This window comes from Hibiscus syriacus, unplaced genomic scaffold, assembly GCF_006381635.1.
Source record: "Hibiscus syriacus cultivar Baekdansim isolate YM2019G1 unplaced genomic scaffold, ASM638163v2 tig00110257_pilon, whole genome shotgun sequence".
Classification (NCBI taxonomy): domain Eukaryota; kingdom Viridiplantae; phylum Streptophyta; class Magnoliopsida; order Malvales; family Malvaceae; genus Hibiscus; species Hibiscus syriacus.
Window position 1 is genome coordinate 598,670 of NW_024062648.1, and position 16,100 is coordinate 614,769.

Genomic DNA, 16,100 nt, shown 5'->3' on the forward strand with positions numbered 1-16,100 from the left:
TAGAGAAGACGATAAATATTAGCAGGCGGATCAGCAAGATCTATCATGTCAAGCATTGCCATACGATCAAGATGAGTTATTGCATCCGCAACACCATTAGCTTCACGACGGATATGCATAATTCGTTATCCTAAGCAACCGTAAGCCCTTCTGCAAGAGCCCAAATTTCAACATAAAGGATTGAGAAACGCCCCAAGCTGCGATGCCGATGATAGCCAGTTAGCCAATCGTCATCAGGTGAAGAAAAATAGGCCCAAATACAAGCAAATAGCCCCAAATCCACTAAAATCACCTTCACCCCAAATCAATAAAATAAAAGGTAAATTACACCTAAATCATAACTATTCTTTTTTATTTCTTAAATTTTATTTTTTTAAATCATACCTAAACCTTATATTTAATTTAGGTTTCAATTTGGTACCCATCATTAAAAAATTAACATAACTGTTGAACTGATATTTTTTATATTTTTCAATGATGATGTTTAATTACCTTATGGTGACATGTAAGCATTAACGCTAAGTCCTTAACAACGGGAACCAAAATGAAACATAAATCAAACATTAAATATGTTTTTTTAAAGAGTAATGTTTGGGTGTTAAAACTGAACAAAAACAGTAGTTTAGGTACTAAACGTGTAGTTTACCTTAAAAGAAAAACCCTAATCCGACGGTTTTAAACATCCTATAAAATCCACCATAAACTAAAATCCGTGTTCGCACCTTCATTGTTTTACCTTCCGCCTCTCTAGTTCTGACACACACACACAACCACAGCAAAAAAAATGGTGAGTTTTTTATTAATCTTTTAGTGGAGGATATGATTCATTATTCCCATTCCTGTATACGGGTTTTAATTGTTATCTTCCCTTTTTATTTCGCTTTTAGCCATTCAAGAGGTACGTTGAGATCGGGAGAGTGGCTCTCGTCAACTACGGCAAAGACTACGGCAAGTTGGTTGTCATCGTTGATGTCGTTGACCAGAACAGAGTATGTCCTTTTTTTTAGATTTAATATAGTGGCATTTTAAAATTTTTTTTGTCATTGTTCTTAGGCGTTTAGTGGATTTACAATTATGAAACATGTGATGGGTTCAGCTTAAAGTTGTATGATTATAAGTGAAAAAATGAAAAGTGAAAAAATGAAATTTAATGTGGTATGATTTTGAAATTTTTCAGTTTAGGGTATTTTAATTAGGTTTAATTTGGTGCTAGGATGAATTGTGAACTTATAGTGGAATCTAGTTGTTTTAGTTGTAAAGAGAACTGAAATTGGGTTTTCTGTATTTTCCATGTTGATTGTAATCTAGTCTGAAACATGTTATTCAAAGGATGCTGGGTTAGGTTAAGTCATTGTATTTTAATGATTAAGAGGGTGTTTCAGAGGGGCAACGAAGAAACGTGGGAATGTAGTCTAATTCTACATGGATTATGATTTATCCAGCATTTTTTAATGTGCATTTTTCACAGAATATGTGAACCTACAGCTTTCGTTATGTCTTGTTGATTGTGGTGTATATGCATGCCATTTCAGAATAGAATTGTCGTTTTAGTGGCCAACTGGCCATAGTGTAAGGATATTATCACGAGTCTAGTTGGAGTAAGGTAATGATTGCATAATGACTGGAAGCTTTTTTTTCCTTATACATTGGTATGACAGGCTCTTGTTGATGCCCCGGATATGGTCAGAGGCCAAATGAACTTCAAGAGGCTTACACTGACAGATATCACAATTGACATTCCCCGAGTTCCTAAGAAGAAAACATTGATTGAAGCTATGGAGAAAGCTGGTAAGTTTGATCATTTTTACTTACATTATCATAGCATTGTTTCTACAAAGTAATGTTTTCTTTCTAAGTGGCCGTATGCAATCATTGCAGATGTTAAGAACAAGTGGGAGAATAGCTCATGGGGTAGAAAATTGATCGTCCAGAAGAGAAGGGCATCTCTCAACGACTTTGATAGGTTCAAGCTAATGTTAGCCAAGATCAAGGTCAGTTTGCCATACCACTAAGGTCTTTTACACTTTTTTATACCTAAATTCTCTTGGCATCATCTAAATTCTTTCTCGAAACTTTGACCCGAGCAGAAGGCTGGAATCGTCAGGCAAGAACTTGCTAAGCTTAAAAAGGAGAATGCATCTTGAAGCGATACTGATTATTAGATTTTTGCTACTTTTTCATCAATATTCCGTGAGCTGTCTCGGAAGTGGATTTCAATTTTCTGTTAGATGGTTAAGATAGTCTAGGACACCTTGTTTTTTAAATGACAGATTTTGTATCGAGTTAATTGCTATATATTGCTTGTCTAATTTGCTTGCTTGCTAGTTTTTGAATTGGCTTAATGAGAGTTTATGTGTTGGTTGCTCATTTGTTCATCATTTGATGGCAGGAAGTGCTCATTCCAATCACCCAGAATATTGCAGCTAGTCTAGTTTTTGTTCGGACATTACGGTTGAGTTTAGTTTTGCTTAAACAATTCAGGTTAATTATAAAGTACATGATTTAATCAAACATAACAGTTTGACCTCACAAACTGATCAAACTAGATTGCCTTGAGAAAGTGGCCTAGCTTGCAAATATGCATGTCGGTTCAGTTTAGTTTTTGAGGCATCGGGACTCTATAAGCATAAGACATTCTCTCATTTACGGTAAACAATGGTAGGAATCCATGGCTACAACCAGAAAAGGGAGTACATAAAATCAACCAGCAATGTCTATCTGAACTTGTTTGGTTTAACATTAATCGATGAATTCGGCTACCTTTTTTCAGTATAAATTAAAAAAGAAATCCATTTAAATGGAGACAACCGAGACACTACATCTTTAAGTTGTCAACTTCTCACTGGTCTTGCTTTTGAATGGAGACAATAGGGAAAATGACCGAACAGCTGCATGATTATACACGTCTGTCAGATTATCGACCTTAATGATGTAAAACTATGATACTCAGACTCAACGATGAAAGTCCGATATGAGTATTTGTCCAACATGGGTATGTTCGAATATGTGTTAGATAAGGATACTTTAAGAAAAATGCGAAAAAGGAATAAGAAAGGACGAGTATGGTCCTATGTGCAGTAACTACTTACACTTTTTTGGAGTACTGCCGGCTGTAGGATTTTCATCCTGAGAGAGCAGATTCTTCAATGTACGAACTGATAACAACGAGAAAATTAGTTAGTTTCGGATCAGATACAACTGGAAAACTACCAAAGCTACAAATATATATATCAGATGATATAAATGCAACATTCTAGCTCTGGCATTTTTTATTTACAGGTAAATTGCAGACAATCCAAGTAGCTAGTGACAGATTATTTGACAATGGATCGAATAAGGACCGGATATAGTCATTCATTTGGTGTCTCACTATGCATTGAAGTGCCCAAGAACCAAGGCAATTACCTTTACTAGAAGAGGCGGGGTTTGCAGCCAACTCATCAGCCATAGAACCGTTAACACTGACACCATCTAAGTTGATCAAAGGTTCGCTTGTCGCTGAGCTATGATTCTTTCTTCCTAACTTTAACAGCCGCCGAAACCCTTTGGATGACTCCTTTACCTGAGGCTTATCAGACACTTCAGGAATCTTTTCTAGTTTTAAGTTCTTAGAATCAGCTACACGAGCTCTAACACTCTCTGGCTCTGTCACTGTAGCCTGCAATCTTGTTGGAGATGCTCTACTATTCTCTGGAACTTCAGTTTGTGTAGGTTCCGAAGAAGAGACCCGAGCAAATGGGGCTTCGTAAGGTTTTCTGGTGACACTGGAACTTGTAACTCTTGGTAATTCCTTCTCTGTGTTACTCGCATTAACCTTTTGAACCTGGAAATTTGTACATCATGTTATCAACAAAACTGGAAATTTGGCATCGAATTGAGTTTACAAAGTAATTGAGAACAAGGTTTCAATTTAATATGGAAACTCCCAAAGGCTAATCATTCGTTTTCAATCAAGTTGAACAAGCCATACCTCATAAGCTGGTGATCTTTGTTGTACCAAGTGTTGTTTATCAAGTGTGTCAACAGAAGATACCAGAGCACGAGGGGCAGCATAATCCGAAACCATCTTCTCGATTTTCCTCCCTATTTTATTAAAGCCATCATCTCCCTTCTGTACTGTTGCAGTTCCTTCTGGTGAGTTTACCGTGGGAACAGAGGACTTCTCACGTTCAAGCATCACAATGGTTTTCTCAATCACTGTGCCATCATCCCTGTTGACATCGTATGAAACTTTGTCTGCGTTTTTATTCAGTTCAGCAACATCAGTGGTAGAAGAAATACTTCCATTCACCTCCGGAGTCATTTCATTTCCTCTTGACTTGCTGAGGGTAATATCGGGGGATTTAGTTGTCTTAATTTTGAGCTCCGGAAGGGATGCAATCTTACCGTTATCATAATTCACGATCGCTGATATTTTTCTGCTTTCAGGACCTCGAAATACTTTTGTTTTGGATAATGGCTCCGAGTTCCGTGACTTCACTGAAGGAACACGTGCACTGCCATTTATTTTCGGCTCTGATAATCTCCTAATCCTTGCCATAGATGCCTTTGCATCCGGTGTTACGCTGCTGATGTCTTTCTTCAGTACAGGCAGTGATGGAGCTGACTTGCTTACTCTATTAGCATTGGAGTTGGTTCCGGTGTTCAATTTGCTCGGTTTGGGGGTCTTAAGAGAAGCTGGTGATCCCACAGGAGGAGTCCGGATGGATCTTTGTAGTGGCGACGACAATCCAGGCTCAGCATCAGTAAACTTTGATCCCTTATGAGAGCTCGGGGAAAGTTTCAACGGCAATTGTTTCCTGCTCTGTGTGACCATAGACGACTGAACCGGACCGGAGGAACTGCTTCTAGAAGCAATTCTCTTTTGTCTTTCCATCTTCAATGCTTCAAGTCGTCTAATCTCCGCCTCTTCCTGAAAAATGAATAAATGATTCACTTGATAAACTACCCAAGCTAGTTGAGATTATACAAAATATTAAGTGTGCATGAAAAGCAGGATACCTTCTCCTTCTTCATTTTCTGAAGATCAGCCTTATAGTTTCTTAGCCTTTCAGCCCGAGCTTTCGCTTCATCTAAAGGACTCATTTTTGAAGGCTTTTCTTTCCTTATCGGCCCTACGGTCTTCTTTTTATCCAAAGGATCAGCAATAAATTTCGGTTTCCGGATGTCCAACTTTTTAGACCCCTTCATGCCCCCTTTATTTTTCTTATCCAATGAAGTGCCATTTTCAGCATGAGCCTGCATTTCATAGTCCAAAGCAGGATCATAACCAATCGACCCCATTTCTGTTCCTCGCTGAGGCATCAAAGTTAAATCATTTGTTTCGTAATTGACATGACTTCCAACCCTGTTAGATGCAGTTCCAGCTTTCTGAAGTGACAACGAGAACTCAGAATCCATATTGATAGCATTCCGATCATCAGTTCCAACTTGAGTGATTGAGGTTGACCTGAAAGGAACTATGTAGGAGTCATCCGTCTTATTCGATGAACGTTCGAACCCATTAATAGCCAACGGATCCAACTGAGAATTCATAAAATCTGACTGATTCTTTTGTCTATCTACTATAAAGTCATCATTCGTGTAACTCCTATATACCCTCCTGCCATCTACTTCCATATAATGTAAACCATCAATGAGAATCCTGCCATCAACCGAATGATCACCATTTTTCGAAATCAAAGAATGATCATTTGGTGGTGCTTTAAGCATGCGGCCTCCACTTGCATGCATGTCAGTTGTATTCACCGAAACTAAATGGTCTTCACCGGCTCTATTCGGTCTTCTCTTTCCTTGAACCTCCTTTCCTGCTGAAAAAATGCCTTGGTCCATCTTACGTTCTTCCTCTTCAGCACCTCTAAGTAAATAACTTTGAAATGCTTGCCATTGTCCACCATGTGTCTCTTTCCCGGAAACCGTTTCTTCCTTATCAAATGAATTCAATAAATCAACAGGCTTCATTCGATTCCCTTTCCTCTTTGAGGATCTTAAAGAGTTCTTTTGCGCTGAATCTCCATCTTCATCGTCCATTTCAGAGCCGGAATGCGACTGTGAATCACTATCCGAAGAGTTTCGCTTCTTAGGAGTAATATAATTAATGTTCCGAACGACCACCATTCCAGACTGCTTTTTACCTGACCTGCTACTCTTCTTTCTTGATTTTGGACTCACCAAAGTTCCATTCTCCAGCTCCGTATCATCTTGAGTTTTTGCTCTCTCCAGCTTCCAAGCATCCGATCCATTCTGGCTATCTATCGAATGTCGTCTCTGTATTCTTCGACCATCATCTAGTTTCGGATCCTCCATTGACGGATAAGGTTGCTGAAAGAATGGACTACTACCAGGATAGTGTGGGTAGTAGGACATGCCTTGCATGGCATATCCTTGAAAGGTTGGCATACCGCCCGGTGGAGATTGGATAGGCCAGAGAGGAAACATGGGATGCGGAAACCGGGCCTGGGAATATTCTTGCCGAGCAGGGGTCTGTTGATCCATGGGAGGCTTCTCAGCTGGCGATCACAATTCAAAATTAAAACAAACGGATGAATACCACAAAGCAAGAATATTCTAACTGAGATATTAACTTATGTGGTAACCAGCAAAGTAATGAAACAAGTAGCTATCGACGGCGAGATTTTGCAAGTCCCGGGGGGGCAGGATCAAGTCCAAACATATGGAGTGGCCGAGTAGGTGGAAAATCGGAAGGGAAAAACTTACCTCCTGTTAAATTATCCGAAAGAATTAAATATATATATTTAATAAGACAAGAAAAAAAACCCGAAAACCAACAATAGTAGTGGTTTCCTTTACCATAAGCATCTGAAACTAGGACTGTCTAATGCACTGGAAGCAAGGCCAGACAGATGAAACATTAGTGCACATATAATTACACATGCACGGAACATGCTGATAGATATATCAACAAATCACAGGTGAGAGAAATATTTATTTTCAAATTACACGAAAAGAGCAATGAAACTAAAATAAACTCCCTTAGCTTCAAGAAGAAAATTGACAAGTTACTCGCAGAATGTCAGTTTGTGTCGTGTCATAGAAAAGGAAACCTCGGAGAAATATACCAGTGCTCGACTCAACAGCAGTTTTTCCGTTGTCTTCTGATATTCCTGGCCATGCTCCCTTGATCTCTTTCATAGCAGAGAAATCAGATCGGCCAGTCATTGCTTCAGTTGCTTCAATTTCAAGCCACTGCCCGTCTTCATGCTTTCTTTTCCATAATTCAGTGAACTTTACACAAGCATCCCTGCAATAAAAGAAGAGAAAGGTAATCGAGTATGTAATCGTGCATGAAAATATATGCTTTAACACAACTAACTGTCATGTTTGGAAATTTTAATTACCTCAAACGAGAAGCTCCAAACCTTTTAGAAAACGACATCAAATGTGCCATGTCATCAATGTTAAAACCAGCGGCTACGGCACGTGCAAAGGCCATGCCTTGCTCTTTCTGCAGCACAGTCTTCCTTGTCTCGAGGACTTTCAAAAGCTGCGATCTAGTAAAGTATCGAAACAATATGTTAGATTATTCCAACAAATTAAACATTATAAAAAGTGATGGTATTTAGCACTATGTTCTTCATCATTAACATGACAAAATATGACACTTGTTTCAATCATGTCTGCCCTTTTTATGACACTTCTTCTTCTATATATAAGCATTCTCTTGCTCGGGCAAACCATGCAATGTCTGCATTTAGCTAATTAACCATTATAAATATTAAGAGTATATACTGAAAGAGAAAGAAGTCAACAAAACGTCATGCAAATATCGAAGTCCCTATAAGCCATAATGTTTTTGCCCTTCCTCGGATTTTTTGCATCCTTTCAGACTGAAAGGGTGCAAAGTGAGTCAAGCCTACTCGCAAGCTACTTCGACTCAACTCCAATCTCCAAGAATATTCAGATTTGACTGTACACTATTCAGTTGATCTTTAGCATAAGCAGCTAAAACTGTCGGGTGAGCCAAGTTCAATCGTGTACACCTTCTATAGTTGAAGGTAAAGCAGCCCTAGGAACATGGAAATAATAAGTTATTTTTGTCTGTTAGATAAGCGTGTGTATCACAGCCCCTGATATTATACATGCTTAAAGGTACCGGTATTTAATTACCGTCATAAGGTCATCGCATTCATGACATTGGTGATTCACTCGACAAACTTAAGGTTTTTTCTGAAACTTGACGGATGGAAAAACACATCAAACTACTCAAAATTTGAAGTGGCCGCCAAAAACTATAGATAACATGCAAGCAATAAAAACTATCCATGTAGCCATAGTAAAACGTACTTTGGATTTCCTTCCTGTACAGCAGACCCATTCGCTTCAGGTGGTCGTGCATCAGGCTTCCAAAACAAAACAAAAAGAGTTAAACTAACTTCCATAAGCTTTAGAAAATGCTAAGAATCGTTTAGCAGATCCTCACTGCGTAAAGGATGATGGCTTTCTCCTCGTAGGAATCCGGAGTAGCCCTTTTGCCTGTTCAAAGACATTAGGTGTTAATACAAGAACAAACAAAAAATTAAAAACCGAAAACCAAAACATAAGTTTTCAGAACTAATGAAGAAAGAATTTGTAATGAAAGACTTGACTGTGCACGATATGTACGAGGAAGCAAGAACATTTATTAGCTTGATAGTAACTCCAGAATCAGCAAAGTAAGGCAAAGATACAAAATGAGTACAAAATATGATATAGAAGGACTTTTTGATCCACAATTCGATCCATGATTAAGTTCAAAAAGAAGTAATCATGATAAGTTACAGGTGAAGAATGAAGGAAAAAGAGTTACTAGAAGTACCTTCTATGCTTTCCAAAGGTTTTACGTGATGTTCTTCCACCTATAGTAAAAGCGAACAAATTGAATTATCAATCTGTACAGTCTACATATATTATGACTTGCAAAGATATTACTTACGCTGGTACTCAACCCTATATTGTTGTTGCTTTGAATTGCAATCGCCTCTTCAATCTGCAAAATCTCTGACTCGACTGTGTACACTCGTTCCAATATCTCCGGAGTATTCACAAATCGAACAAACCTTCAAAAACAGAAACAAATATCATCTCGTGCCAACTACAAGGGGAAACAAAATATTCATCCTAGAGCAGTTTCGGTGAACAAACTCGGCATACACCACGGACTCCATTCAACAACCAAAACAATCACAGCAGCAAAAGAAAATTGCTCCAATTCATCCAATCTTCATACCGTATAAAACAAGAAAACGCACCAAATAAGCTTACAACAAACCTTTCTATGGTTCCTTTTGTGAACCAAGTCGCACTGATACCGGGGTCCGGTTGAAGGATAATCGAATAGCCCCCTTTGGACATCTGCTCTTGAGCAGTCATCAAATGGGCAAGATACGGATTAAGCAAACCAGATGCCACTTTCTCTGTCTTTCCATTGGCAGATATCACCAATTCAAACCTGATGAAGGCAAAGCAGAATATGATATAACAAATCTATATCCACAAAGATTGTACACATACTATACCACATTCGGAATTCACTGCTCGAAACTCGGCTTGAACTCAATGGACCACTATTATAAGAATCCGAAACTCAAGCTCGAGTAGGTAAATCAGTTAGCTCAGCTAAAATAATTCGAATTTACTTCAAGCTTAATACCGAGCATGCTTAATACCTCAACCAAGCAGTATTAGCTGCCGATCAAAGAAAAACCATTACCTGGTTCGAGTTGGTGTGAGTTGAAACACAACCGAGTCAAGCTGAGTTGAAGACTTCATTGTTAACCCACCCTCAAAAAAGGAAAATCTTCAACAGTGAAACGACATTGTCATGAAACGAAAAACAACAACTTTCTTGAAATCTCACAGAAAGGGAAAAAAATTTGACATTTGGGGTCTAAAGAGTCAGTTCACTAACCCCAAAAAGAGGGTTTTGCAGATAATCAGAAGGGCTTGAAGAAATGGGAAAGTTTACGTTGAAAACATAAATGCTTTAGTGAGAGAAAGTGAAAAAAGGTATCTTTTTAGAGAGAAAGATAGAGAGAAATGGAGGATCCAAGACTGCTGTTTCCTTGAAGTAGAGGGAAGTGTACAGCTGAAAGAAGAAAGAAAAGTGTTTTTTTGGTCCTTCAATTTGCCTTTTTTTTGGAGTAAAAAGGAGAGACTGAAGGGGGTATAATGGGGAATTGAAGTGAAGTTGACGACAAGCATAGGGAATGCTGAAACGTAAAGGTGTCTACTGTAGTCGTTGATGAAATTATTATTTTATGAGTTTACGTAAATATCCTTTTTTTTGTTTTTTGTCAACGGTAAACAATGAATTTTTATATGGTACAAATACACTACAGGTCATCATATTATCACTAAAATTATAAATGGATCTCCTAATTTATAAAGGTTACAAATAAGTTATTCAATTAGTCAATTGTTAGAAACAAATCATTGGATCATTAACTATTAAGTGGTTTTATGACCTTAAATATTATATTTATTAAAAAATATTAGATTTCATGTAGTTATATTTAAGTCACTCAATTAAATGATATTCAATTGATTGTAACGGTCAAGTTATATGTCATTTTATCGATTGTCATCTATTTTTATACACGATGATTGATAAATCTCAAAGTGCATCCTAAGATTCACCTTGATATCCCTATTTAATTCATTGAATTAGATTCTTAAGAATCTCTCTCAAAAGTCATGTAATCGTTATAAAACTTTTAAATTTTTAAACATCGATATATGTCACCTGTGATTAGATGCCCTCCATCTTGAGATATATTCTACATCTCAACAAAAATAGTCTCTTCGTTGTTCGGATCGTCAAATGGATCCCCAAATCTTCAAAAAATAAAATAGATTTTCTCTTTTAATTTTATTTTCTTATTAATTGAGAAGCTCGTCGTTGAATGATCTATTTATAATCTTATTAATAATTAGATGACTCATTTATAATCTAACTGAAATGTGGATGACATGTGATGTTATTCACCCTATAAAAAACCAATAAAAAAATGTTCTCTAACGTGATCTTCTAAGGTCTGTTTCACTTTTAGCTGACTATTGACATGGTTATAACAATCTACTAATTGAGTGACTCGTATGTAAATTTTTTAAAGTGCGTGACCCGTTTGTTATTTCATTACTAATTGAGTGAGGTAGGGTGAGACTTACCCTTGATATTTCTATATATATAATATTGATAATTAATACGTATTAATTATTAAACAAGGCTTAAGCAAGAGGAAATTCCTTAATCTTTCTTTTTGCTTAATGATTAGGAAAGGAATCTAAACCACGGTGAGTAATAGAGTTTTTCTATGATATATTATGATAATTACCTTTTCTAATTATTATTGGATTCAGTATTTTTAATTTTTGACATAAAATATAATTAGAGATATTTGTGGACGAATATACGATGTATCGATGAAGCATAATTTGAGGTAGTTCTCTCATACGACAGCTTAATTTAAGGGTAACGAAATGTACGATCTAAAATGTTATATAAGATTATAACATTTTCGGTTAGACGCAACTTAAAATGTTAACATTATAACATATTTTCGGTTGAACAAAAAATGTATGAAAAATGTAGCAATTTTTTTGCCAACCTAAAATGTTGCGAAAAAATTAAGAAAAAAAATAACATTTTAAGTTGCGTCCAACCGAAAATGTTATGTGTTTCTATGTTACGCATTTTCTTAGCCTTAAATTAGATTTTCGTCCCTTAGAATTCCCTCATAATTTTATATATTATCACTTAATCAGATTACGACGTAATCATAAGTTTTAAACACATTAATTTTAAGAATTTATTTATTCTTAGTACAATAATTTTGATGTATATCTTTTCATTTCATGTTTTACAAAATCAAAAATATTATGTCCCAACAGTTTCCCACTTATAGATATTGTAAAACTTTTAGTTTCACAATCTTTAAGATTGTTGGATGGGGGAAATCAAATGATGAGATTAACTCATTGTTCTTTTTTCAATAGATATCTTCTCATTTCCTACTGTTAATCTGAGCCATTGATTTCCCTTCATCCAACGATCCTAAAAATGTGTAAAACTTTTTAGTTTTACTCTATGTAATTGGATTTTAGCCCATATATATATATCAGGTAAAATAGAGATCTAATTGAAAAAATATAATGACTGTGGTATTATTGATACATGCACCACAAGCCTCACATCAAAGGAAGACTAACTCTCCCAATTAATCTACACGTCCAAACCTTGGAAAAAAGCCAAAACAACATCAGACTTACAATGACTTTTTAAACGAGATATAGGTGTTATTTGGTCAACATTTCTTCTATAGATACAACCGACTATCATTTATCTTTTCAACAATACTTGAATCACATCAATTCGATGTCGGTAACTCAAGATACGTCCATTTTTGTGAAGAAAGTGCACACAAGTATTTCTATACGAGATTAATACAGGATTTTGTAAATATTATGAATTTTCAATATTTTTATTGATTATTTGTAATATAATTTAATATAGAAAGTTGCATTATATTTTATGACTATTATTAAGAATTAGAATAAAATATTATCTCTAGTTTATTTTTATTTTATTTATTAGTTACTTATGACTTTAGAACTCGTCGTATATATAAAGGAGGCTTCATTCACCATTGCAATAATATTTTTTCTTGAATAATAATACAATGTTAGTACGATTTTGCAAGTGTTGATAGCCTTGTGCCTTCGAAGCATTCTTTATCACTAAGTTCTTCATAAGCGATATCTTCACACTCCGGTTTACCTCTTCATTACGATTAGAAAGGCTGGTTAGAGTCGATTATCGAGTTTGCCTAGTCAATTGTGACTAGGAGAGTTCGTAGGACATCAATATATCATCATCATCAACAACAACAACAACAACAACAATGGTAATTACTTATCCATAAACCCTATATCACTCCACCGCCACACATATCAGGTGAAATTTCAATTTGAGTTTTTTTAATCTTTATATATCTTTCCATTGATCGTTTTATTTATTCATTATATATTTTCAATTATCTTTCTAATTATTATATTCTTGTTTGATTCCTTGTCATGAACCGTCTCAGTCGAAAACTCTAATTTGACTAAGTGTTTTTATCTTTGTTGTTTGATTCTTTATTCATTCTTTTATTCATATTTGTTATCTTACATTCACCGTACTAATAAACATTTGTTCTTACTTGAGTTTTCCAACAACTTCCCCATTCAAAACCCTAAATTTACAATAAACCCTAAACCTCCTTCAATCTTGTTCTTTGATTGAGTCTATATCTCTAGGCTTGATTCTTCAACTTTGAGCAATATTCATCACTCTATTGTCATCTCATATCAATTATTGCAACTATCTTTAAATATATTATAAATAATTATACTATTATCTTTGTCGGGTCGGATAAAAAATTCACTTTAAACTCGAACTCAAAAAACCCTTAAATATCATGCCAGTTGGAAAGATTTTTGAGTTCATCTATGATATATTTTATGAATAGTTTGAGCGATCATAAGATAATATTTACTCACAATATTTTTAACTTTTGATAATGTATACACATCCGATACATATCGTTATTCGAGCCTAAATTTTTTGAAAAGATTAATATTTACTTTTATCAATGAAACTATTCGTTCTTGAGTTTAACTTATTATTATATTTGATATTGAAAACCACAAAAAAAATCTTACTAATAATTAATACCCTATAACCATGAAGATATTGTTTCCCCATAGGCCATAGATGCCTCCAAGACAACCTATCTCACCTAAAAAATCACCAATTATATATATATATATATATATATATATATATATATATATATATAATAGTGGACAACTTTTAATTATTGATATTGATTAGCTATTCCACCTAATCAATAACTTATTTGTCCGAGACATGAAAAGCTTCAATGGCTATCAATCCTTTTCACTTGGAGATTTTTTTAACAAGGAAAATATAATTAAGATAATTCTAATTTTAACTTTAATTATTGTTTAGCAATAAATTTATTTTATTTAAGTAAAATTATAAATATTCAAATATTAATTATGAATCTTATTTTAAATTGGTCTTTAAATTTTTTAACGTTTTAATTTCATTTGCAAATTAATTATGACTCGTTATAATTTAGTCTTTAAATTTTTTAATATTTTAATTTTATCCCAAACTATCGGTATATGCTAAGTGTATCACATATTAATAAAACTGTTAGGCCAAACTATGATATTGTATGTTTGAAAATTAAAATTTAGGTTAAATTATAGTTGAAATTGATTATATATTTAGATGAAAATAAAATAATTAAAAATTTAAAAATCAATTTATAATAAAAGTCATAATTAGAGGATTCAAGATGCCATTAACTGTGTTTTTTTATTAAAGCTAAGGCGGTTACAAAGTAGTATATGTTCTAAATATTCTCAACCAATCGACAATGAACGCTCAATCACTCTGCTACAGTCGTTGGTGCTCGAACCCGTGACCTCTAAGAATAATAACGATTTCTTTAACTACCGAGGTAAATTAGTTCGTGGGTCATTAGCTATGTTTTTAAATTTAATGGTGTGGAAATAACAAAATATAAAACACGTCTATAAATTACCTAAATCTAGTAATTCATGTATTTGTTTATTTATGATTCATGTTCGTTTTATTATCTATGTTTGAAGTTTGTAAGTTTATATTCATGGTGCTCGAACTTGAAATATCAAGAAATAACAATAAGTTTTTTATCACCGAGGTCCATCGTTTCGTGGTAGGTATTTATATATATATATATATATATATATATATTGAGCTGTGGTCCAAATCAAATCTATGTAATTGACTTGTGCTTGCTTGGATCCTAGTTTTGCCAATTTTTCCTACATGCACCCATGTGGATAAATCAAACAAATACAATTTGGTAGGGTAAGCATTAATCCACATCGATCAATATGATCCATTGAAAATAAATTTGGTTTATTCTAAATTAATCAATAGGAATTTATTGTTCAATTTGTTTTATTTATTTGAATTTTATAATCAAATAAATAAATAAATTATTTTTGTATTTAATAATGTATAATTATACACGACTTGTTTATTCCATTTTCATGGGAATTCCACATTCCTATGTTTGGTTGGCCGGGAATCTCATTCCCGGTAATGTTTTATTACCAATAGTATTTTTTTGAAGTATATTACCCGAAATGTCATTATCTCCATTTCCTTAGATATTGTTGGATTACCGACGTTCTGGACTAAAATGCCGTTAATTTTTTTTCTTTAAAAATATCATTCTTTTGTCATTAAATAATAAAAATTCTACGAAGGTTAAATTACAAATTTATCCTTAAACTATTTTAGATTTACAAAAAAAATCTATAATTAAAATTTTATATGAAGTTAGGTTAAAATAAAATTGTACCCTTTCATTAAACCTTTTTATATTTTCAATTTTGTAATATATATATATATATATATTATGAATTTAAATTTTTTAAAGAAAATATATAAATATTTTTCAACTTGTTAAAAAAACAAATATATAATAAGAACAGTTTAGTCAAATATACATTCTAATAATCTTTTATTCAAATATACATTTTAATAATCTTTTATTCATTTAACCAAACACGGTAATCTTACATTATTGCAAAACTAACTAAGCACAAACTATAATATTCCCGGTAATCCTATTTTCTGGTAATCTTACATTCTCACCGATAATCTTACATTCCGTGAATTAAATGCACCCTAAGGGATTATATATATATTTCTAAGAGAGTTACACTTTCTCAATCATGTCTCTCCTACCCCCACCATTAATTAACAAATAAATTTACCTAATTAATTGTCACAATTTATTTTTAAATAATAAAACAATTCAAATTCCAAAACAAAATGATTTATCACAATTTAGTGCTTATAAATTTATCACCTAACAACAACGGTCCCTATAAATTCAACCTAACAAAGGTTAAATTTTTATTATTTTATTAAATAATTCATATTATATTTTGTATCAATTTTAATAAAATAAGAGTACATATATGCTGTTGGTATATAAATTTGAGTTGAAGCTTCAATATGACGTTTCAATGTT

At 33.9% G+C, this 16,100-nt stretch overlaps 2 protein-coding genes across 2 annotated transcripts; one reads left to right on the forward strand and one right to left on the reverse strand.

Annotated features, from left to right (window-relative positions):
• Positions 1–734: 734 nt before the first annotated feature.
• On the forward strand, positions 735–2,250 carry LOC120114986 (60S ribosomal protein L14-2-like). The gene is made up of 5 exons (XM_039135756.1): positions 735–787; positions 888–989; positions 1,659–1,788; positions 1,879–1,991; positions 2,088–2,250. The coding sequence occupies exons 1-5, from the start codon at positions 785–787 to the stop codon at positions 2,142–2,144; spliced, it is 405 nt and encodes a 134-aa protein (XP_038991687.1). The 5' UTR covers positions 735–784; the 3' UTR covers positions 2,145–2,250.
• A 373-nt stretch (positions 2,251–2,623) lies between these two features.
• LOC120114981 (COP1-interacting protein 7-like) lies at positions 2,624–10,061 on the reverse strand. Its single transcript, XM_039135750.1, has 13 exons — positions 9,710–10,061; positions 9,269–9,448; positions 8,933–9,056; positions 8,816–8,855; positions 8,441–8,493; positions 8,305–8,360; positions 7,359–7,511; positions 7,080–7,261; positions 5,002–6,509; positions 3,971–4,912; positions 3,406–3,823; positions 3,090–3,155; positions 2,624–2,888 (listed from the first exon to the last, which is right to left on the reverse strand). The coding sequence occupies exons 1-13, from the start codon at positions 9,766–9,768 to the stop codon at positions 2,824–2,826; spliced, it is 3,846 nt and encodes a 1,281-aa protein (XP_038991681.1). The 5' UTR covers positions 9,769–10,061; the 3' UTR covers positions 2,624–2,823.
• Between the last annotated feature and the right edge of the window lie 6,039 nt (positions 10,062–16,100).

Coding starts and splice junctions, on each gene's coding strand:
- LOC120114986 (XM_039135756.1), top strand. Junction 990..1,658: donor ATGTCGTTGACCAGAACAGA/GTATGTCCTTTT, acceptor TTGGTATGACAG/GCTCTTGTTGATGCCCCGGA. Junction 1,992..2,087: donor TAATGTTAGCCAAGATCAAG/GTCAGTTTGCCA, acceptor TGACCCGAGCAG/AAGGCTGGAATCGTCAGGCA.
- LOC120114981 (XM_039135750.1), bottom strand. CDS start 9,768: ATGAAGTCTTCAACTCAGCTTGACTCGGTTGTGTTTCAACTCACACCA. Junction 7,512..8,304: donor GTACAGGAAGGAAATCCAAA/GTACGTTTTACT, acceptor ATACTTTACTAG/ATCGCAGCTTTTGAAAGTCC. Junction 3,156..3,405: donor CCCCGCCTCTTCTAGTAAAG/GTAATTGCCTTG, acceptor CGTTGTTATCAG/TTCGTACATTGAAGAATCTG.